Source organism: Heterocephalus glaber, unplaced genomic scaffold (assembly GCF_053883595.1).
Source record: "Heterocephalus glaber isolate CG9 unplaced genomic scaffold, H.glaber_assembly_v1.0 deba00001428, whole genome shotgun sequence".
In the NCBI taxonomy this organism is placed as follows: domain Eukaryota; kingdom Metazoa; phylum Chordata; class Mammalia; order Rodentia; family Bathyergidae; genus Heterocephalus; species Heterocephalus glaber.
Window position 1 is genome coordinate 29,498,328 of NW_028258293.1, and position 24,205 is coordinate 29,522,532.

Below are 24,205 nucleotides of genomic sequence, written 5' to 3' on the forward strand. Positions count from 1 at the left end.
TAGTACTGGGGATATGACTTTTATTATTATGTGCCAGGCAGTGAAGATATAATATTAGTATAATTTGGTGTCTGCCCTCAGAAGGGTCATAGTCTTGAAAAAATTGCAATGTTATATAATTGCTATACCTTATTAGAAAAAGAGATAAGGTTTCATGAAAGGCTTCACAAAGGAGGGTACTTTAGAGTTAGGTATTAGGATGATTTGGAAGCTCAGGTAAAGTGAGGAAGAACATTCTAGATAGAAGGGCAGCATGTGCAATAGGTAACATTCTCTCTTTCCAGCTTTATAAGTGATTCTGTGATATTTGAGAATTTAGTGAATACTTGAGCTTTATATTTTTATAGTTATCAATATCATTTATTTCTTGTCTGAAAAATATGAATGCTTTTAATGAGCCTCATGTCTTCCTATTAGAATCTCACTCCCATTCTTTCTCTCCCTTCCTTTTCTTTCTTCCTTCTCCTCTCTATTCCCCTTGTCTAGTGGGGTCCCATGGAGCCACTGATGGAAGCCACGTTGCCTGGGCATCGGACCATGAACCCTTGTCCTCTTTGGGAGCAGAAGAGTGGCTGTGTGTACCTGTTCTTCATCTGCGTGCAGGACCACATCACTGAGTTTCACCAGATTGTGTCAGGCAGGAATGCTGCCCGCCTCTGCCTCATCTGCAGCCAGGATGCTGGATGCTCATGGAGTGAAGTAAGAGACTTGACTGAGGAGGTCATTGGTTCAGATATGGAGCAATGGGCCACGTTTGCTGTGGGTCCAGGTCATGGCATCCAGCTACAGTCAGGGAGGCTGATCATCCCTGCATATGCCTACTGCTTCTCTCACCGGTTCTTTTGCTTCCCGCTGACATGCAAAGCCAGACCTCATTCCCTGATGATCTACAGTGATGATTTTGGGATCACATGGCACCATGGCAGGCTCATTCAGGACCTGGTGACAACGGAGTGCCAAGTAGCAGAGGTGACCAAGACAGGTGGTCACCCTGTGCTCTACTGTAGTGCCCGGACACCAAATAGGTACCGGGCAGAGGCTCTCAGCAGTGATTGTGGTGAACACTTTGAGGCACAGGCCCTGAGCAAACAGCTTTGTGAGCCCTCACATGGCTGCCAAGGCAGTGTAGTGAGTTTCCAGCCTCTGGTGATCCCAAATAGAAGTCAGAACTTTAGTGACAAAAGTTCTCCCTCCATTCAGCAGAGCCCTCCGCTGGACAGTTTATTGAAACTGGAGGAAGTTGCTGGAACACCATCAGAAACATGGCTTTTGTACTCACATCCAACCAGTAAGAAAAGGAGAGTTGACCTTGGCATCTACCTCAACCAGAACCCCCTGGAGGCTGCCTCTTGGTCCCACCCCTGGATCTTGCACAGTGGGCCCTCTGGCTACTCTGATCTGGCTGCTGTGGGGGAAGAGGGCTTGTTTGGGTGTCTGTTTGAGTGTGGAACCAACCAGGTGTGTGAGCAAATTGCCTTCTGCCTATTTACAGACCAGGAGATCCTGAGCTATGTGCAGAAGGACTGACCAGCCCTCATAGGAACCTGTGCCAATTCAAGACTAAATAATTAGCTGAGGGACCTAGCTTTCTATAGAAGGGAGAGCAGAGGTTACTGATGTCTATAGAGAATGCAAAAAATTCAATATTTTGCTTCCTAACAATTTTTCACTTCTCCTCCAAAGAGCAAAATGAAAATTTTGCCATAGCTATTGAATCCTAAAGATCACTGAACTGGGAGTTGGGAGACCATGATGTCATTCTGGCTCTGCCACTGACCTGCTTTAGGACCTTGGACATGTCACAGGAACTCTCTGGGCCTCAGGTCTCCCTCTATAAAATGAGAGGAGTGGTTCTGTGATTTCTTGTCTTCCCATTACTAGGAGAGGCAGAATGTCTGCATGCTCCATGATCAGCAAATTCTGCTGCATAAAGTACTCTGATCTTCACATGGAAATCAGAAGATTTCTGTTTTCAGTGACTCCTCATATAGATATGAGGTTATGTACAGGTATCAAGGCAAGAGCTGGATAGTTTGTTCATTTTTTAATAACAAAACCACCTTTTGTCTTCTAATCCTGCACTGATCACTGCATGCTCTCTATCCAAGAGAAATGAAACAAGTCAGTAGAATCATGAAGTCACTTACCTTCTCCAGCTTTGCAACTTTGCTCAACCTTCCCTCTTCACCTAGAAAGCAAATTTCCTAGGGAGAAAAATGAGAAGCTCAATGCCAGCAGCCCTTGACAGTGGTGATTATTGCTTCTGATCCCAGTACCTCTATGGAAAATGATCCTAAAGTTCATTTAACTATTTAGGATGGTCCCTGTTGGGAAAAAAATATAGGTTAGAACTTTAAAACATTGGACAAGCTGGGCATGGTAATGCTTGCCTGTAATCCAGCCACTTGGGAGGCTGAGGGAGGAGGATCTCTTGAGTCTAGGAGTTCAAGGCCAGCCTGGGCAACATAAATGAGACTCTATCTCTAAGACAAATCTACAAGAAAAATGGACAAAACTTCCCCTCCTTAGGAGCTGACAATTTATGGAGCTAGAAGAGGGATAAAATTTGAGGGAAAAATGCTGCTGGTAGATAGTTTGTAGATGTTGGGCTATAAGGTGGGGTGATGGTAGCTCCTGATGTCATTGCGTTAGTTGCATTTTCAGTAGACTTAGAGTCATCTGTCCAAGCTGCTGGGTTTCCCCAAGTTTGTTTTACTCGGAATGTTATTATAGCCCAGCTACTTCTTTACTCATGGAATTGGGCTTCATCATTAGGAAGGTCTTTGGACTCCCAGACCTCTGAATTGGGACAATATGTTTGGATGTACTAGAATTAAACATGTGAAGTAGGGATGCCTTTCCATCTGATAGCTTTGAGGCTGAACTTAGCCAGTGCTGGGTTCTCAGATGATGACAGGTTGCTGTTGTGACAGGAATTCTATTGTGAAAGATTTATTTTTGTTGCTATTATTATCCCTATTTTAAGAACATAGTGCCTTAAATGAGTATACTTAGAACTGGGTAATGACTATGGAGAGTAAGTTTTGTCATAAAATATGGTGCCAGGCTAGGCTTGCAGTTACACCAGTCACATGGATAACAGTCCCACAGAATGAAAATAGAGATTGACTCTACCTACTTCAGCATATTGTTTAAGACTGTGGCTTAAAGTGGCTTAAAAATTCCCTTAGCCTCTCATACTTTTGCCAAAATAACTTTTCTAAACAAAGTTCTGGTCATTCACCCACTCATGTACACCTTTGTCTCAATCTTTCTTGAGTGGCTATGCATAATGTAGGGTACATTCTGCTGCTCTTTCTAGATTCAAAATTGTGACTTACCATTGATTACTGAAGGATGTGTACATTTAGCCTCACATAAAGGACCTTCCAGTTTTGGGGTAAAAGAATGCATAAATACTTCCTTATATGAAGCCCAGTGTCAGAGAGGACTTGTGTAAAATTAGCAAATGAAGGGTGGTGGGGGTCTAGGAATGGGCTGGATTGGGGCACAGGGAAGGACTGGGGAAGAAGAGAGAAGTAAAAGAGCACTCCCCTCCTGAGAGGTAGAAACTCCATGGTCAGCACAGCTTTCTTGAGCACTATGCCCTAACTAGACAGGAATAAGAAGGATGGCTAAGTTTATCATGACAGAAAAAGGATGAAAAGAATGAGACTATCAAGACGTCTTTAAGATGATCCAAGAAGGCAGTTGAGGAAGGGACCTTGGTTACATGCATGTGTGAGCCAGAGATGTCTAATACAGTACTTATAAGTGACCCATCGCTGTTGCCCTCTCTTATTCTTTCCCCCTTGCCTCATGTTTGTTTCTCAGTGACTAGCAGTGGAACTCTTGACTGGGAAAGAGCCTATGTGTTTTTCTCAGGAGCTATAAGAAAAGAGTTGGGACATAGGAAATCCAGACTGTGGACTAGAGGCAACAACAAGAGTGGGTGATGGCAGCTATGATGAAGAGTAGAGCAGACATGAGTCCTGGCACTTTTAGGAAGAGAGAGAACATGGCACAGACATGAGGCCAAGGCTAGAGAGATGGTGGGTGATTGCTGCTGTGACAAAGAAATGACAATAGGTTGGAGCTGTTCCCTGAAACCTATGGGAAGGGAGAGAGACCTGCACAGGCCTGCAGCCTGGCCTGCTGAGGAGCTCATCGCAACCCTGTACCTTTAAGCCAACTCAATACGTCCATCTTCCAAGTGACCAACAATGACAGCTGTAGGCACTCCAGCTCTGTGCCAGTCACTCAATACCTGCATGGCCTGGGACCAATGTTGAACTATTGGTACCCTTACCGAGTCCATTTTAACCACACTCAGGCTGATGGTGTAGAAAAGTTAGGGAAGGTGGTAACAGGTGTGAAGAATAAGAAAAAAACTGAAAAGGAGGCCTTTATCTTTAGGTATGAATAGAGGACCATGTAGGTTGTAGTCCTTTGTCCTCAGAAGTCCCCTACCCTGTCCTTTGGACTTTTAGAATGGTTCCATTCAGCACATAAGGCCTACCACTGGAAGAACAGGGCAGCATGGAGGGAGCCTCCCACCCATTCAGACTGTTCAGCTCACTGGTCTCCCCTCAGATGTGGCATAGGTAAGAGACTTTTCACTTTTGTTTGTTGAGTGGGTCACCCTTCGGTTGTAGGATTTGATAACTCTGCTTTGGCCAGGTTCAGCTGCTTAGTCTTCTCCAGTAGGCTCCATTTCTGTGCTACCTGAGCTCACAGACTGAGCCTCCCTTTGATACTTTTCATAGGCTGCTATGTACCATTATCAGTGCTGTGCCCTCTTCAGCCTCTGTTAGGCTCAGGACTCCTTGAGAGCCACATCTGTCTGACTTTTCTCTGTCCTTTTTACCTTGAATCACAATGATTTATCTATAAATAAATGCTTTTTCTATCACATTCTGAATTATTGAAGGTAAGGACTGATTTCCCTCTTTGTCCTCTGTAGCCAGCATAGGGCCTAGAACAGAGTAGAGAGCAAGGAAGATGCTGAATGAGTGAATGAGACAAAAACTCTTGGCCTTTTAGAGCTAATTAAGGAGGCACAGAGAAGATTTTGCATCACTCTGTGGGTTTCACAGCATTCAAAATCTGCTGAACATTCGTGCTAAGTAAGTGTTCTTTGTGCTGACCTGCTTTCCTGTTAGTCACAGTACTTTCCAGAAATGGGCTTTTTTGTGGCCCTGCCTGGATGTCCCAAGAACCAAAGACTGAGCCTAAAGCCAAACTAAAACGAAAGAGTTCTCATTTCACTTGTGTTTCCCCTCTGTCCCTGGTGGGATTCACTATAACTGCCACTCCTTCAGTTGCCAAGGTTCAGCATGGTCTGAGTGTATCTTAGCTCTGTGATGCCAACCACCAGAAATACTCTGTGTGGCATAAAAGCTACTATCACTCTTGGAATCAAGAATAATGAATAAAGAGCTTAATTCTGGTGACTACTGGTTTTTTGTTAAGGAAACTAAAATGATTGTCATCCTAATATATAGTTTGTGCTCAGTTTCTTTTACAAAATGAATTCGAGACAATTTCTTCTTGCTGTAAGAACTTTTACTTTCAGAAAACTTCAGAAATAACCCTTTATCCTTTTACATATTGTCATTTGAACATACTTTCCTGTTGAGGGAAGCAGGAAAAGGATTGCCATGACTGGTTTGATAGCGTGCTAGTACACACTAGGGTGCACAGCATCCCACTGACCTCAGCTCCAGTGACTGTCATTGCATGTCTTTCGCCTTTCGAACACCTTGAACTTATCCTCAAACTATAGCTGAAGAAGTTCCCCCAAAGTGAAAAATTTAAAACTTTTAAAATATTTAAGCAACAAATTTTGTTTAACTCCCAATGTTAACCTAACTTTCTCTTGGTTGTATTTATTCTGTTGGGGTGCTTGGATTTGGCCAAATATTTTAGGACAACTCTTTATGTTTTGTCAGTAGATCAATCTGATTTCTTAAATTCATTTTCAGAAGGATTTCAAATGGGCATGTCTTTTGTCAATGTTGAGAATCCCAAAATGATAAAAAATAAGTGAAGCTTAACTGCTCATTTACCTCTTAAAAATAGTTTTATGATAATTACATAAGCATTTAAAAATTGAGATCTATTTTATTTTTGCATGTTTTATTAGATTGCTTAATGACTAGGGCAGTGGTGGCAAATCTATGCCACATGTGCTGCAGCAGGCTCTTTGTCATCATTGAAAGCTCTGAAAGGTTTTCCATCACTGGTCTAGGGGGATTTGGATTTGAGAGGAATGCTTAAGGCTATTAGATCAAGTTTAGTGCCACATTTAGTAAACTCATCTTGAGGGAGGAGTTTAGGGTCTGGCAAACTGGCTGGAAAGTGGGTGTAAAACCTGTCAGTCACAAAGTTCCAGTAGCATGCACAGAATAGTTCCCAACAGATGGCTGCCATTGATCTCTCGGCCACTGTGCTCTCTTTCACAATGGTCCATTCTCATCCTGTAGAATGTAGTTTTGGTTGGCCCAAATTCACTCTGGAGAGCATGTTTCTTTTCTTACCTTTAATAAATGTAAAACCTCACAACCTTTTGTGGCTGGCTTGACCAATTCTTTGTTTGGAACAGAAAGAATCTAGAGACCACCTCTAGAAGGAGACTCCAGCACCCCAAAACCTGGTAACATCCAATAAAATTTCAAAACCTCTTAACTTTTAAACAATAACAAATTTGATTAAATCGCCTTAAACACCAATTATAAATTTAGTAGAACTGATCCTTTTGGACCTTACAAACACCATAAATAGTAGATAAAACAAAATTCAATTGCTATAAAACTTAGCCTTATACCAAAATGGAATACAAAAGGGCTGATCCTTCCTAGGAATTTAATAATAGCAGTGCTAAAAGAAAAAGACCGCTGAGGAAGGTACTCCACAACAGATAGTCACCTGAGCAAACTACAGGCCCAATGATTTTGACTAACCTCACTTTTCCCTGGAACTTTTTCTCCCTAAGTATGAAGAATGGCCCAGCTTGGTCATGGAAGAGACCCCAAGCAGTTGGGAAGTGACTTAGTTTGAGTTATCTCTGTCCTCTGCCCATCACAAGACCAGTTTATTACAGTATAGGAAAGAAAGGTCCAAGGTGAATAACATTTCTAAAGTGCCTACTGTATCCTTTGAGTTATGCAAACATTCACTTAATTCAACAACTCTCTTTTGGGGATAGGAAAGCTAGATTCAACAATGTTACACAATATATTCCAATGTCACAAATATTAAGGGATGAAGACAGATCTGGTTCCAAATTTGTGTTTTTGTCATTCAGCAAAGAAGAGGTAAAAGTGAGGTGATGCTTATCTTGTGGCTTTGTATGTGGCCCTTGGCACATTAGGGGCATTCAGCAGTTGGCGAGAGGTTTACGATGATCCCTGTAATGCTGTGTCTTACTAGTTACCTCTCAAGCCAAAGGTCTTATCCTTATATTTTATCCAAGAGAACTGTATTAGTTTCTGTCATTGGGAGCCCAGGTCTAGCGGAATTACTTTCTAATGTCCACAACCTTCAGAACAGCTGCCTTCCAAACATAGATTTTGTTGTCATCAACTAGGAATAGAATGAGAAATGACAGCATGGCTTCCCTTAAGGGGTAAACACAGAACTTGATAGCAGGTGAAGCTGACTTAGTGCTAAGTAGGAAGGCCAGAGGCCTGCAGACATAGGCAGCTCTGATCCACAGGTTGGAGATAAATTTTGTTTTGAGTCTCAGCCAGCAATGTTGTGCTGCCTCTGTCTTTCCCCTCTGGGCCAGTCTCCAGAACTGCATCCAGTGGTCAAGCCTGAACTCCCCAAGTAATGTGGACAGTTCTCTACATATTCTCACTATATTTACAACAACCAGTGAAGCAAAGCATTATTGTTCCCATACTTCAGATAAGGAAACAATATTGGAAAGGCTGAGTGACTTGGGCAAGTATCTTTATAGTGTCTTCACTTGTAAAAAGTAGAACAATAAAAGTATCTCAAAGGATTGTTGGATAAAGTGAGGTAATGTTTTTGTTTTTTTTGTATTAAATTCTTTTATTGGTACATTATAGGTATACAACACAATTACATTTCTCATTGGGAATTGAACCTTTATATAATGCATCTTGGTTCTTATTTTTTCCCCATTCCTAGCCCTCCCTTCACTCCCTCCACCTTTCTCTATTTACAAAGACTTTATTTCCATTTTTTCCATTTCTCATCATTTTTCCTTTCCCTTCTTTCCTTTCCCCTGCCCCTCCCACTACCCCTACCCCTTTGGAGCTTTTCTTCCTATTTTACATTATCGATTATTCATTCTAATCATTGGTACATTTTAGGTATACAATAGAATGACATTCATCATTGGAAATTTGTACCTTTACATAGTCTCTCTTGGTTCTTATTTTTCACCCTTGGCCAGCCCTCACTTCAGCCCCTCCAGTCCTCCCTATTTACAAAGACTTTGTTCCTATTTTCTCATATTAATCCCATTCCCTTCTATCCTTTCCCCTAGCCCTCCCACTTCCTTCCCCTTTGCCCCTTTTCTTCCTATTTCACATTACCTATTATACATTTAGTCCATATTTACACTTTCAGTTTCTCACACCAGAGAAACTATTCGGTATTTACACATGTGTGTCCTATTTATTTCACTTAAGAGTATCGCCTCAATGTGCATCCACTTAGCTATAAATGTCTCTAATTTCTCATTTTTTATGGCTGAGTAGTACTCCATTTTATAAAAAAAGCACATTTTCTTTATCCAGTCTCCAGTTGATGGGAATTTGGGCTGTTTCCAAGTTTTAGCTATTACAAACTGCGCTGCTATGAACATGGGTGAACATATGTCGCTGTGGTATGATTCTTTTAATTCTTTGGGGAAGATCCCCAGCAGTGGAATAGCAGGGTCAAATGGGACTTCCAGTCCTAGTTCTTTGAGGTATCTCCATACTGATTTCCACAGTGTTTGCACCAGTCTACACTCCCACCAGCAGTGGAGCAGGGTTCCTCTTTCCCCACAGCCCCACCAGCATTTGTTATTGGTTGATTTCATGATAGCAGCCATTCTTTCTGGAGTGAAGTAGAATCTGAGCATTGTTTTCATTTGCATCTCTCGAATAACCAGTGACGTTGAACATTTTTTCATGTATTTATTTGCTATTTCTCCTTCTTTGTCTGAGAAATGTCTGTTCATTTCAGATGCCCAGTTTTGGATTGGGTCTTTAAATTTGGGAGGTCTGATCTTTTTAAGTTCTTTATAGATTCGAGATAGTAGACCTTTGTCTGAGGAAGAGCAGGTGAAGATTTTTTCCCACATTGTGGGTTGTCTCTTCACACTGCTGGTGGTTTCTCTTGCTGTGCAGAAGCTTTTTAATAAGAAGAGATCCCATTTGTTGATTGTTTGTGCTAGTTCATGGGCAACTGAGGTTTTGTTCATAAAATCTTTTCCTACACCGATGTCTTCAAGGGTTCTACCTAACCTCTGTTCCAACTGGTTCAGAGTTTCTATTTTAATATTTAGATCTTTAATCCATTTTGATTTTAGTTTAGTGCATGGTGAGAGATACAGGTCTAGTTTTAATCTTTGGCAAGTTGAAGCCCAATTTTTCCAGCACCATTTCTTAAAGAGGCTATCTTTCCTCCAGTGAGGGTGTTTGGCTCCTTTGTCGAAGATGAGATGGCTGAGTGTGTCTGGCATTGTTGCTGCATCTTCTAATCTGTTCCACTGGTCCTCAAGTCTGTTTCTTTGCCAGTACCATGCTGTTTTTATCACAGTAGCTTTGTAGTATAGTTTCAGGTTGGGGATTGTGATACCCCCTGCCATGTCTCTGTTACCTAGAATTGCTTTTGCTATTCTGGGTCTCTTCTTGCTCCAAATGAATTTTTGGATTGTTTTCTCGAGGTCTATGAAGTATGCTGCTGGGATCTCAATTGGAATTGCATTAAATCTGTATAGCAGTTTTGGAAGTATGGCCATTTTCACTATATTAATCCTTCCTACCCAGGAGCAGGGGATGTCTGTCCATTTTCTGATATCATCTTCCATCTCTCTTTTCAGAGTGCCATAGTTTTCAGAGAAGAGGTCTTTGATTTCTTTCGTTAGGTTGATTCCTAGGTATTTCAGTTTTTTGGATGCTATTGTGAAAGGAATTATTTGCCCTATTTCTCTCTCAGTGAGTCTGTCATTGGTGTAGAGGAAAGCTATTGATTTTTGTGTGTTGACCTTGTAACCAGCTACTTGACTGAATTTGGTTATTAAGTCTAGAAGACTTTTGGTGGAGTTCTTGGGGTCTTCTATATAGAGTATCATGTCATCTGCAAATAATGACAATTTGACTTCTTCATTTCCTATCTTTATTACTTTTATTTCTTTCTCTTGTCTAATTGCTGTGGCTAATGTTTCCAGAACTATATTGAACAAGAGTGGTGATAGTGGACATCCTTGTCTTGTTCCTGATTTTAGTGTGAAGGATTTCAGTTTTTGACCCTTTAGTATGATATTGGCTATTGGTTTTTCATAGATGGCTTCTATCAGTTTGAGGTAGAGACCATCTATTCCAATTTTTTGTAGGGTTTTTATCATAAATGCATGTTGGATTTTGTCAAATGCTTTTTCTGCATCTATGGAGATAATCATATGGTTTTTGTCCTTGGCTCTATTGATATAGTGTATTACATTAATTGATTTTCGTATATTGAACCATCCCTGCATCCCTGGGATGAATCCCACTTGATCAGGGTGTATGATCTTCTTGATGATCTTCTGCATTGTTTGCCAGTATCTTATTAAGGATTTTTGCATCTATGTTCATTAGTGAGATTGGCCTATAGTTCTCTTTTTCAGTTGGGTCTTTCTCTGCTTTGGGGATCAAGGTGATGTTTGATTCCAGGAATGAATTTGGGAGTATTGCTTCCCTTTCAATGTCATTGAAGAGTTTAAACTGTAGTGGCAGCAGTTCCTCTCTAAATGTCTTGTAGAATTCAGCAGTGAAGCCATCAGGGCCCGGGCTTTTCTTAGTTGATAAGTTTTTAATTACATTTTCAATTTCATTGGTTGATGTTGGGTTGTTCAGAATTTTTAGGTCTTCTTCGTTCAACTTTGGTAATTCATATGTATCTAGGAATCTGTCCATTTCTTCTGTGTTGTCCATTTATTGGCGTATAGGTTCTGGAAGCACGTATTGATGATCCTCTGGATTTCTGCTGGGTCTGTTGTAGTTTCACCCTTTTCATTCCTAATTGCATGGATTTGGGCCTTTTCTTTCCTTTTTCTGAGAAGGTTGGCTAAAGGTTTGTCAATTTTGTTGATTCTTTCGAAGAAACAATTCTTGGCTTCATTGATTTTTTTGTATCATTCTCTTAGTCTCCATTGCATTGATTTCTCCTCTGATCTTTATAATTTCCTCCCTTGTATGAGCTTTGGGGTTGTCCTGCTCTTATTTTTCTAGAAGCTTGAAGTTCAGCATCAGGTTGTTTAATTGGGCTCATTCTGTTTTCCTAATATGCATATTCACTGCTATGAATTTCCCTCGTAAGACTGCTTTCATTGTGTCCCATAGATTCTGATATGTTGTATTGGCATTGTCATTTAATTGAAGGAACTGTCTGATTTCTTCTTTAATTTACTCTGTGACCCATTGGTTATTCAGAAGTGTGTTGTTCAATTTCCACGTGTTTATGAAATTTTTCCAGTTTCTTTTGCTATGGATCTCCAATTTCTTCACACTATGGTCTGATAATATACAGGGGATAACTTCAATTCCTTTGCACTTCCTTAAACATGTTCTATGTGTGAGTATGTGGTCCATTTTGGAGAATGACCCATGTGCAGCTGAGAAGAATGTGTTTTCTGATTTTGTGGGGTGGAAGACTCTGTAAACATCTGTTAAGTTCATTTGTTCAAGAGTTCGATTGAGTTCTAGTATTTCATTACTTATTTTTAGTCTAGTTGATCTATGTATTTGTGACAGTGGGGTGTTGAGGTCCCCCACTACAATTGATTTAGTGCATATATGACTTTCCATGTCCGTTAGTATTTGTTTTATATAGTTGGGCGCACTAGTGTTTGGTGCATAGATATTTATGATTGTCATCTCTTCCTCTTGGATTCTTCCCTTTACAAGGATGTAATGTCCTTCTTCGTCTCTCTTAATCAGTGTTGGTTTGAAATCTACTTGATCTGCCAAGAGGATAGCTACTCCTGCTTTTTTTCAGGTTCCTGTCCCATGCAGTGTTGTTTTCCACCCTTTAACTTTCAGTCTATGAGTTTCCTTTTGAATTAAGTGTGTTTCTTGTATGCAGCATATTGTTGGATTTTGCTTCTTGACCCATTCTGCCAGTCTATTTCTTTTGATTGGTGAATTGAGACCATTAACGTTGATGGTTGTAACTGAAACGTATTGACTTGTCATTGCCATGACTTTTTCTTTTTGTTGGGTTCTCCCCCTTTACATTGAATTTCTTGTCATGCCAGATGGGTTCATTCTGCTTTGCTTCCTGGGGTTGTGATCCTCAATGTCTGTTCCTACAATATTGTGTAAAATTCTTTGGAGTGCTGGTTTGGTATTCATGAAGTTCCTAAGGTGCTCTTTGTCATGAAAGTATCTTATTTCTCCATCCATTTTGAAAGATAGTTTTGCAGGGTACATCAATCTGGGTTGGAGGCTGTTTTCCTTTAGGGCTTGGAATATGTCACTCCAAGTTCTTCTTGCCTTGATGGTTTGTGTTGAGAAGTCTGCTGTGATTCTGATGGGCTTTCCTTTGTATGTGATTTGTTTCTTTTCTCTGACTGCTTGGAGAACTTTGTTCTTCTGTTGTGTTTCTGGAATCTTAACAATTATATGCCTATGTGTAGATCGTTTTTGATCAAGGCTATTTGGAGTCCTATATGCCTCACTTATCTGTATGTCAAGCTCTTTTCCCCTGCTTGGGAAGTTTTCTGCCATTATTTCTGTGAAGAGATTTTTTTATGTCATCTGCACTCTCTCCTGAGCCCAATCAGTCTTATGTTATTCTTTTTTGCATCATCTAGCAGCTGCTGGATTGATTTCTCATGTTCCCTTATAATTTTGAAGCAATTTTTCTTTTCCTGGTCACTAATTGCAATCTTATCTTCTATATCTGAAATTCTGTCCTCACATTGGCTCATTGTGCTGTGTAGACTTTCAATGGAGTTTTTCATGTCCTGGAAATCTATTTGCATCTGTTTTATGGATTCCATTTGTTTCTTATGTTGGGATTCCATCATGTTCCTCAGCTCCTCTCTAGATTTATTAATCATGTCTTGCACTAGGGGCACAATTTCTCCTGTAATCTGAGAAAGTATTTCTGATTTCATTTTTTCCAGATCCCCTTTTGTTGCCAGTTCAGTGGGTCCAGGTGGTTGAGTATCAGAGTGTTCCATCTCATTTCCCTTTGGGGTTGCTGTAGGTGATCTGGAAGTCTGGTTTTGCGACTTATTTACATGTTTTCTCATTTCGACTGGGGCAGGGGGGCTGTTAGCGCCTGCACGGATTACCTCCTCTGAGCTGGGTGAGGTGGGACAGGGGCCGGGAGCAGCTGTAGGGATGGTGACCCAAAAGCCCTTTCCTGTGGGCTGGGAGTAGCCAGAGGGATGGTGGCCGAGAAACCCCTTCCTCTGGGCCGGGAGCGGTGGGAGGGATGGTGGCCTGGAAGCCCGTTCCTCTGGGCCAGGAGCAGCAGGACAGAAGGTGGCCCAAAAACCCTTTCCTCTGGGCTGGGAGCAGCGGGAGGGATGGTGACCGGGAAGCCCCTTCCTCTGGACCAGGAGCAGTGGGACTCAGTACCTTGGTCTGGTGGTCTGGTGTCCTCTGCGTCTTTGTAGTGTGGAATCAGGTGACTGCCTGTCTGCAGCGGGGTGATTCGGCGTGTGTTCAACGGGACTGGGGACCTCGGCAGGGTGTGGGCAGACCTGCCTGTCTGCAGCGTGTTGATTCGGCGTGTTCTGTGTGACTCAGGACCTCGGTAGGGCATGGACAGACCTGCCTGTCTGCAGCGGGGTAATTCGGCGTCTTCCGCGGGACCAAAGTGAGGTAATGTTTAACCTTAGATAAACGTTAAAAAAAACTTGGCACATAGTAGATGTCCAAAGGGTGGGAGCTGCTATGGTTGTTATTTTTTCCTGTAGCAATCACATTATCACATGTGCACTCTATAGTCTGAATGTATGTGTTTCCTAAATTCACATGTTGAAATTTAACACCCAGGTGGTAGTATTAAAAGGTTGGACCTTTGGGAGGTAATCAGCTCATGAAATCTTGCCCTCATTAATGGAATTAGTCCCCTTATAATTATAAAAGATCTAAGAGAGTTTGTTAACCTCTTTGCCCTTAAGCCATCCAAGGTGTTATCTATGTAGCAGAAACTAACCCTTCACCAAGCACCAATTTTGGCCTTGACCATGGACTTCCCAGCCTCTAGAACCGTGAGAAATGAATTTCTGAGACTAAATTACGCAGTCTAAAGTATTTCGTTACAGCAACCGGAACTAAGACATTGTATTAGCAATACATTTTAAACTTATATGCACATAAGAATCATTTAAAGAAGTTTTTTTTTTTTTAAAAAAAGGTTTTAGCCCCTCATCCTCCCTCAAACCTCCTCCTGCTCCAAGAACCTCGTTTACTAGGTCGAAAGTAGAGCCTGAGAATTTGCATTTCTAATAAGCTCTTAAGTAAAGCTGAGGCTGCAGGTCCATGGATCACTCTTTGAGTTATACATGCTCTTCTCTCCATCTATTGTCTTACCTACCTCCTACTCACACTTCTGCTTGTCTCATGAGGTAGGAGAAACAAAGAACATTACACTAATGTCCATATGAAACCAAGCTTCATTTCTCAAATAGAAGTCTAATGTAGGTCCTTAGTGTTCTGGTCAGCTGTATCATTCTTGGGTCAGAAATTCAGCTTTCTCAATGCATGGTGATTGCCTGAGATTTGTACTGATATCCTCCAAAGTTGTGAACTCAAAGGTGGGGCCTAGGATGGGACACCTCTGCCCTTCTTGATCTCAGTTGTTTGATTTGAGACATCATGACATCAAAGTGACCCAGAGGATGATCCCCAGTAGCCCAAGGTAAAGTGCACCTGGTTTCAGGGAAGTGTCACTAAGTGGACCGAGGCTGGAGCTGAGAAAGACCTGCAGCTTTGCTACTCCAGTAATGCAGGTTCATACCCTGCTGTTCGTTGTGACTTAGAAACCTTTCTGGAAGCCTGGTTTGAGCACTCCAGCCTGGCATCTGTTCTGTCGATATTATGGAGTCCCTGGGTGAGCACATTTGGCCTGGACAGCAAGGCTTCCAATGGTCAGCATGGTGGTGTCAGTAGGGTCAGTGAAAGAAGACCCGAGGGGAGGAAGTTTCTGGAGGCAGAGCCTGTATGTTTCCTGCTCTCCCTGTCATGCGAAGATGCTCCCTTGCAGCTCTAGGATGCAGCGGGGAGGGGACTTGCAGGTAGGGAGTCCATGTTTGTTTTCTAAGCCAGTGAGTATTCCCATACTTCAGGAGTTCCAGTGGGAGTGCACAGGCTTTGTACCAAGGCCAGAGTCAGAGTTGGGCAGATCTTCATAGACTTTCCTGAGCTGCAGACACAGGTATAGCTGCTGGGGAACTGAGGCTGCTTCAGGAGCTCATGTACCTACATGGCTGTGTTTGGACAGGGCTGGTGCTTTTGACGGACTATACAGAAGTGCTTAGCCAAAGGCAAGTGGGGCATGAACTTCAGGCAAGAATGGAGCTCTCCAAGCCATGCACATCTAAGGCTGAAAGTGCCCAAAGGGCACCTTTTTCTACAAGGCATGGAGTGGGCCACAGGAAACCTTGATTTGGGGTATCTGAAGGGAGATTAATCAGGTCTGCCTGAGAGCTCTGGGCTGGGAGCCCACACCTGGCTTCTTTAGAGGATGCTGGGCCCATGGGTTTGCTCTCCTTGTAATGTCTGAGAGAAGTTGACCTGGGCCTGTAAATGAGGCTGAATCCCTCTCATGTAGGGCCTTTGGTATACCTGCCCTGAATTTAACTATGGTGACGCTGGCCCACTTTCAAAAGAGGTTTCTGGACTTTGACGATGGGACTGCTGGTCTGGAGACAGGAATTATCAAAATATACTTCGTGACAAGACAGGGAGGGAAGAAGAGAAACCCTTAAGTGACATTTAGAATAATAACATTTATTGAATTATGTGTTATGCTGAGAATTAAGTGGAAGCCTAGAGCAGAGATAAAGGTCTAAATCCTAATTCTGGGTTTAGCTCTTTGTCTCTCCCTTCCCTTCTTCTTCCTACCCAACTCACTTGTTAAAACCAGCTGAGTGAGAACTTGGATGCTTTATCACACTCTGAGCCTGCCTCTCTTCCTCTCTAAATAAAGTGGTTGTGATAGCACTAACCTCTTTGTTGCTGCAAAGATCTAGAATGAATTTGTGTGAAATGCAGTGGGCCTTTTACATCTTATCAGGACCAGTCGGTCTCCTCACTGCCCCTCCAGCCTCCTGGTACCCTTCTAGTCCATTCCCCATACCTAATGGCTCCTTCACAATAGAATGAACCCTTTATCTCAGTGTTCAGTGTCCCATTACCTTCTATTCCATTTCCCCCAGGAGTGTCCCATTCTCTGAAGAGTTCTCCCCGTCTCCAGATCAGGATAGGCTGCACTCTGACCTTCCGCATCCCCTGCAACTCAGCAGGGCCTATACTGTGTGAAATGTTATTTTGTGTCTTTTTCTAGGCTATAAACTCCTCAAGAGCAGGGACCACATTTGGTCCTTTTATGTCCCGAGTGCATCCTAGGGCCTGTCAGAATATGAACACCACAGTACCTCGTAAATGCATGCGTGTATGTGTGAAAATAATAGTGGAGGCAGCTGCAAGTAAGTGGCAAGTGATAGATAACCCTGTCCCCAAGCCTCAGAGGGTCACCTGGATGGAGCAGAGAACTCATTACACTGGTATCTTTTCCCAAAGGAAATTAGGCCTGAACTTAGAATATGTCATCTGCCAGACGGGAGATAGCAAAACGCGTCTCAAATCTGAGGCATCTTTAAGAAGTCAGTGTGACCATAGGCCCTGTCCTGCTCTGTCCAAGACACTGCCAACATTAACCACCAGGTGGCAGTCTTTCCCAAAATCCTTCAGGTGATTTGGACTCAAACCATAATTCTATGGTTGGTGACAGAACAGCAACTTCTGCCTGAACTTTTATTAACTCTGTTGTCTCCAAGGGGAAACTACACCCAAGAGGGATGATGACTTTACAGAGAAGGAAGTTCTGTGTGTTGCGTGTACACATGGTGTGGGATCTGTGAAGGTTCCGTCTAAGACTACCGGCCCTGCTGGGAGTTGGTGAGTGTGATTTTCCTGTATAATGGTCACATCTATCTCCCTCTGCCCCCTCTGTTGCCAAGGCCCTGCTCAGAGATGGACAGCTGAGTTTTCCTTTTTCTCTGCCAGCTACTCAAGGCTTTTTGTCAGCCTTATCTGGTCTGTGGCCATCAGGTCAGCCCCACGGATCCTTCCCCTGTTCCAACCTGTGTGCTTTGAACAGAGCCAAGGGAACTACTGTGGTCTTCTTTCAGGCCGGCCTGCAGCTGGGAAGAACAGAGAGGGAGTCCTGATAATTTTTCCTGGCCCACTTCACCTTCCTCCTATAAGCCTTGCTGGCTGGAATGGGCTCCTTTAGTAAATCCCTGCCCCTGAATATGCTGCAGGAAACTTTGTGCCAGTCTCTGTCCTGCCTGGTGGGATCCCCAGGGGAGCTCCTAGCTCAGCAAGCTTACTGCCTAGGTTTGAGGGTGCAGTTCCCATCCTAGCAGGCATGCCAAGTTTCCATGAGGAGTACTCTCCACTCTCCAGTGTGGCAATCCCTGCTCAGCAGCAACTCAGTGCTCCTCACAAGGCCACTGCTGACTTCTCCTTGCCCACTCCCCCACCCTACCCCAGTCCTCCATGCCTGCATCTGTATACTCCTTCATGCCTCTCTTTAAATATGGATTTGGGGCCTGTTGGCCTCAACTCTGGGTACTCACTGTAATTCCACAGATTAAAGACCTCAGGGCAAGTCCTACTCAACATCTTGTCACACAAATGTTGTGATAGCTCCCTGGCCTAGCTGTGACAGGTTCTAGTTTAGAAGGATGAAGACTTGGGACTCTGTGAGGGAGGCACTGCCTTTGGAGCATGGGGCCTGTAGAAAACAGGCCTTGGGGACAGTTGCTCATGTGACTGAGGAGTCCTAGTCCTGAGGCAACCCCACCACAAGTGTGTGTGGTCTCAGCAGGTGCGCCTGGCAGCAGGATGGGCTTCCTCCCTCTGAAGGCCCCACATTCTCCTCTACAGGAGTTGGGGGAAGGCAGAGAAAAGAACAGATATTTATGAAGGCAAGCATTGCACTGCTGTTAGATCAGAGTTTCTCGAGCTTCTCATTCACATGCCTCCTACATGATTTTTGCCAAATCCATGCATCATTCTTTTTTTCTGGTACTGGGGATCGAACTTGGGTCCTTGCGCTTGTGCAGCAGATGACGAAACCACTGAGCTAAATCCCCTACTAAATCCCCGGCCCCACCATGCATCATTCTTAATATTTGTCTTTAGCACACTTTATGAAACTTTCTAATTTCATGGTCTCCTAAACAACGATACTCATTAGAAGTATTTTTTTCCTGCTGCACATTAAAATAAACACATAGCTACTTAAAAAGAAGCAAAAACCACTGACAAACATCCTAGGTACCATCAGTGAGGCATACACCACACTTGGGTTGTTTAATATTCACAAAACCCTATGGGGTCACTTATGTTATTTCTGTTCTATGAGGAAAGCAACTGAAGCTCAGAGAGGTGAATTGACTTGGCCAAGGTCATACAGGCTTCTGATCTTGGTCCCACAGCCTAGAAAAGGGATGAGGGGGGAGCAGGTTCTCAGGGGATAATGAGGTAGAGGGGGATGGGGCAGCTGCCAATGAAAAATGAAAGAAGGTAGGGAAGATGAGGGGTGGGGCAGGACTCCACGTCAGAAAGGCAAGTGACCTGAGTCCCAATGTCCTATGCACAGTAATGGGCATGAAAATAACTGTAGATTTGCCAGCATTTGTGTGACCAAGATTTATTGTGCCAGCAGCTCTGGTAATTGGATGATGAAAGCACTGCAGCTGGGACTGTTGGCTGGAGATTAATTATTGAGGAGAGGAGGTGGGGTGGGGAGTGGCCTGGATGTGGCGGCCCAGCTGTGAAGGCCTGCGAGCCCCCTGCAGGAACAGGTGGGTGGGCCTTGGAAATCCATTGGACCCCTCCTCACTCAGCAGAGACCCAGAGAGGGAAGCGAGACTCCACACCACAGCCATGGCCAGCAGAGCAGGCAGACTGCTGTTGTCCTAGTGAAGCTGATTTCCCAGGGAAGAAGGGCAGCTCCAGCAGCAGCAGGAGGTGTCTGGACTTGGAGTCTGAAGCTAGTGAGAGAATCCCAACTTTTCTTACTGCCTATGTGGCCCTGGGAAGGTGATTTAATCTCCTGGAGCCTCAGTTTCCCCACTTGTATAATGGGGATGATGGTGCTGTCTCAGGAAGGACGATGTGAGGCTCCAAGGAGATTATCTGGACCTATTTAGACTTGGGATCCGCTCTGGTGAAAACTTTGTTCTCACTCCAGGTGCTGAGGTCTGGCCCTTCTCCCTCCTTGCCTATGAACCTCTCAGCTCCTTCTCAGAGGCCTAACACTTGAGGCTAAGCTGTAGTGGGCACTTTCTTCATGAACGTCGACTCTTCCCTTTAGGGACGCCTAAAGGGAATTAAGGGTTGGAGTCCCAGGAGAAGGTGTAAGGGAGGAAGATTTGAGGGACAGAATTAATCCTAAGTTCACCCACCTCTCCTGTGAGGCCAGGAGGGCCTCTGCTATCATGTGACTCTCTTCCTGCTTGGCCAGACTCTTTCTCAGGACAATGGAGTCTGAGTGACAGCTGGGGTTGTAGAGCAGTGGTCTGGCCTCTGCGGCTAAGGAAGGAGGAATGGGCTCTGGAGAAAGAAGGATCTTGAATTCCAGTTCCATCTTTGCCACTTAACTAGCAAGGTCAGTGGTTTTTCACAAGTCAATTTCCCTTTCAGCTTTAGTTTTCTCATCTGCAAAATGGGAATAGACCTTATTTGGACTTCTTTAGTTGTAAAGAACAGGACATTACTTGAACCCATTTAGACAAAGGGAGCTGAGCAAGGAGCCATCTGTGGGTTCTGGAACCTGAACACTGATGGGATCAGAGGCCACTTGGGGGCCGCCCCCTCTGTCCATCTCTGTCACTGGGTCTCTCTTACTATCTGGTCACCTCCACTACTCTTAGGCTGATTTCTGCCTCTCCTCTATGCCTCTTCTGTCTTTCACAGTTTCTCCTCCCTCAGAATCCTTGCTCTAGCACTCATGTGTGACAGCTCATGGCTACAGCTCAGCTCCATGGTCCCTTGCTCTGGAGACCTTATGATTTTCACTTCTTACTCCACCTGCTCCCAATCCTTCCATGTCTGCATGCAAAGGGAACCTGACTGGCCCTGCTTGTTTTTCTGATCCAACCTTGCTGGAGTGCAGGGGCTGTTTACACTGCACCTGATCAGGGGTCCAAGACCTTCCCTGATCTGTGGGTGGGACAAGCCCTTGGAATACTATGCCTATACTGGATGAGGATGAGGAGTTGGGTGAGCTCATGTTTACAAAGTGTCACCCACGGCGACTGGCACACCAAAGTGCTCAGAGAAGTCAGATTGAATGAAACTCAGAAATCCTTCTCTCTTCAGACCCTTCAGCCTTAGGATCACCTCACCTCTGCCACTTTTCTTGGCTTCCCTTTCTTCCCTGTCCCACTTGGGCTGGGTGTGGGTGATCTTGCTATCCAAATCCTCCACAACATCCCACACCTCAGCAAACCCTGCACTGGTCACGCTCAACCCCAGCTCTGCTCTCCCTCATGACAGACCTCCTGCCAAGGTCCATGCCGCTGGGAAGGGAATAGCTGACATTCACTGGGCACCTCTATGTGCTTGACCCTGGGCTCCTCACAGTCCTCTCTTGAGAAGGAGATTTTTCCAGATGGAAAAACAGATTTAGCATGAAGTGATGTGAACGCAGCTTTAACTCAAAATCCTTGGCTCAAAAGCCAAGCAATTAGGTGAGCTGTCCATTCCTCCCTCCGAGTAGAGTTGCCACAGACCACAGCAATATCTTTCTTCTTCTTGCCAGCCATATAAGATGAATCAGCTGAGAGTTAATTTCTATCGACCACTAACAGCTAACTTTCATCAAACACTTAATATGCACCAGTCACTTTTCTGAGCATGTTACATGTGTAATCTTCATACGAACTCTATAAGATAGGCACGGTTGGGATCCCTGTTTTGGAAATCCCTGCCTTAGGTTAAATAACTTGACCAAAATCACACTGTCTTGGTGGATCTGGATTCACAGCCAGATAGATCATCTGCTGCAGATCCTCGCTCTTAACTGCTGTGCTATAGTACCATGGTCAGAGAGCAGGCTTCACTCCAGTTTAAGGCCTTGACACTCACTTCCTGCCTACTTCCTCCAGGAACTTCTTTCATCAATCACTCCCCACCTCTTCAGTCTCCACTGACTCTTTAGCCTTCAAAGTGTTTATAACTTTCCCATCTCAAAAGTGTCCTCAATTCCATGTTATTCTACCATTACTCTTCTTCACTCTCATAGCCCCATTTCTTGACTTTTGTACTTGCTGTCCATACTTCCTTATCCCTTTTCACACTGGCCTCCACTTCCTAGACCCCTTCCACCCAAACCATCCTAAGCATATGGAGATTGTGCTCCTAAATATCCAGGGAAAAATAATTGTTCCCTTCAATGTGTTAAAAATCTGTTGGACACAAAATTAGCTTTGCAAATTGCAAAACATTTTACAGCTCTGTAGTTCTGCAATAAATTTTTCCATCAAGATTAAATAGATGAGCACAGATGAACATTAAGCACTTTGGTATAACTCAATTGGCAATGGCACTTAGTGGAGACTTCTCTGTCCGGGTGGAGTTTTGCTTCTCTGCTCATGTACACTCTAATATCATACCCAGCCAAGGTGTCATTCAAATGTAAGGACACAGCCAACATGTCCTTCCAGGCACCAGACCCATACCTTCAGTGTTCTGTTTCACTTGGAACAAACAGTTCTTATTCTTCTTTGCTCCTTTAATATCTCAGCTACATGGATTGTGACATCTTTCTTGGTAAATACAATTATTTGAAAACAGTATCAAAGTAAATCTCTTTTTACTTTTTGGTGGTTTTTCAGTTGTTACACCCCTCTAACAATCTTCATACATTTTTCTTTTTTCCTTCCTTCTCCTCCTCCCTTTCTCCTCCCTCTTTGTTTCTCTCTCTCTGTCTCTCTCTCTCCCTTCCTTCCTTCCTTCCTTTCTTTCTTTCTCCTACCATTTTCTCTTTTCCTTCCTTCGCATCCCTCCTCACTCTCCCTTTCTACTACTTCTTCCCTCACATGGTTCGAGATTTCTGGGAGAGCTTGGATAGGAGTCATTAGTGCACCAGGGCCAAAGGACTCCCCATGACCAGTGCATAGAACTAATTCTGGGCCAAGAGGAGGGTAGTATAGGGTCCTCCAATGTTCAGTATCACTATGCCCATAAAGGATACTTTGCCAAGATTCCCTGTGACTATTGCCTGGAGCACCTCTGCTCCAGTGTGGCTTGCTGCTCCCTAAACCTTGTTGAAGTTTTAGCTTTCACCTTCCCACCCCTCCACAGCATTGGGGACCTTCCTGAAGCAATTCCATCCCTCCTTGGCTGACTTCATATTATCCTATTCTCATTTCCTATCTGTCTTTTAGTGTTCATTTCCCGAGGCTTGGAGTTCCCCGTGATTCCAGCTTTCATCTTCCATACACTGTACACACTCCTACCAATGACTTCATCCATGCTTCTACCACTTATGTGACTTGGGCAATTCACTCTAGTCTTAATTTCCATATTTATAAAATAGGGATAATAAGCTACTTTGAAGAATCATTGTGAGAGTAAGAAACAATGATGTAAATACCTAGCACTGTGTCTGTACCATATTAACATTTAATGGTAGTATTCATTACAATGAAGATGATAATTATTATTATTTCTGAATCTACTGCTATTGACTAATCTAGGACAATGTCTTCTCTCCCCTGGACCATTGAGCTCAGTCCCTGGACCCCCTGCCTTCATTCCTCATTCTTTTTGCTAAATCTGCTTTTCAGAGAGAGAGAGATTGTTCTAAAATGTAGACCTGACTGTAACACTTACCTGCTTAAAACTCCTTTCTTCCCCAAGTCTATCTACCCCACGCCCCAACCATACCTTCAGGTCTTCCAAGCACACATGAGTCCCTTGTGCCCCCACTGTGTCATCCAGGCAGTTCCCTCTGTGCCTGCCTGGATGCCTTCTCTCCCTACCCTCCTTCTCATCTCACCGGTGAGTGTACCTCCTTCATACCCAGTGCCAGTGTCTGCCACTCCTCCACGGAATGTCTGTTCAGTTGTAGTCAAATACCAGCTCCCTGGGGGCTGGGGGCAGGTCCACTGTCTTGGTGTGACCTCTTCCTACCTGCCCAGGGCTCAGCATAGAGAAGGGCCTCCCAGAACATTTTTAGACACTTCCCCAAGGTCATAGAGTGGGTCAGCAGCAAGGTCAAGGCTGGATCTCAGGTCTCCATCTTCCTGCTCAGGACCCTTTCTCTCCACAGCCCATTTTGCTTCCGTGAAGCTCAGGAGACCAGGCCTGGTATGCTGAGGGTGGAGGAGCACCCCATGTGAGGACAGCAGGCAAGAGGACATTACACATCCAAAATCTCGGTGCTGTTGCTGGTAAGTGGGGGAAGGATAAAATTATCCCCTGCCCATGTCCTGTACCTCCTTGTCTGACATGGACTAGAGATAAAAAATGAATGATGAAATCCAATCTTCCCTGATGCAGAGGCAGGCGGCGGGGGGGGGGGGGCTGGCAGTCCAAGTGGCTGTTCATCACACATCACATCTCATATTTATCACCTCATAATTGAAGGCAGCCTGGAGATGTCCCAGCACTGGTGGCTGACAAGACAGATGGGGACACGATGACTGCTGAGGGAGGGAATCAGGACACAGGCTTCCTCATAGGACTGCAGCCATGGAGGGGAGGCAGCTAGCGGGCAGCTGCAC

The 24,205-nt window shown here is 43.9% G+C and overlaps 2 protein-coding genes across 4 annotated transcripts in view; both read left to right on the plus strand.

Annotated features, from left to right (window-relative positions):
- Positions 1 to 24,205, plus strand: part of Neu3 (neuraminidase 3) — a 54,767-nt gene that overhangs the window by 20,366 nt on the left and 10,196 nt on the right. For 2 of the 3 annotated variants that reach the window (XR_015451484.1, XR_015451485.1), the window contains exons 3-5: positions 487 to 1,458; positions 17,240 to 17,360; positions 23,752 to 23,872. Coding sequence is in view for 1 of the 3 variants with exons in the window: in XM_004863233.4 (XP_004863290.4) it covers positions 487 to 1,527 (1,041 nt within the window). In the remaining 2 variants the exon portion in view is untranslated. Of the gene's footprint in view, positions 1 to 486; positions 5,454 to 17,239; positions 17,361 to 23,751; positions 23,873 to 24,205 lie in introns of those variants that run through there. The other variant, XM_004863233.4, reaches the window with a different exon arrangement.
- The window catches only part of Slco2b1 (solute carrier organic anion transporter family member 2B1), a 185,505-nt gene continuing 185,051 nt past the window's right edge, over positions 23,752 to 24,205 (plus strand). The window contains exon 1 of the mRNA XM_087211940.1: positions 23,752 to 23,872. The gene's annotated coding sequence lies outside the window, so the exon portion shown is untranslated. The remainder of the gene's footprint in view (positions 23,873 to 24,205) is intronic.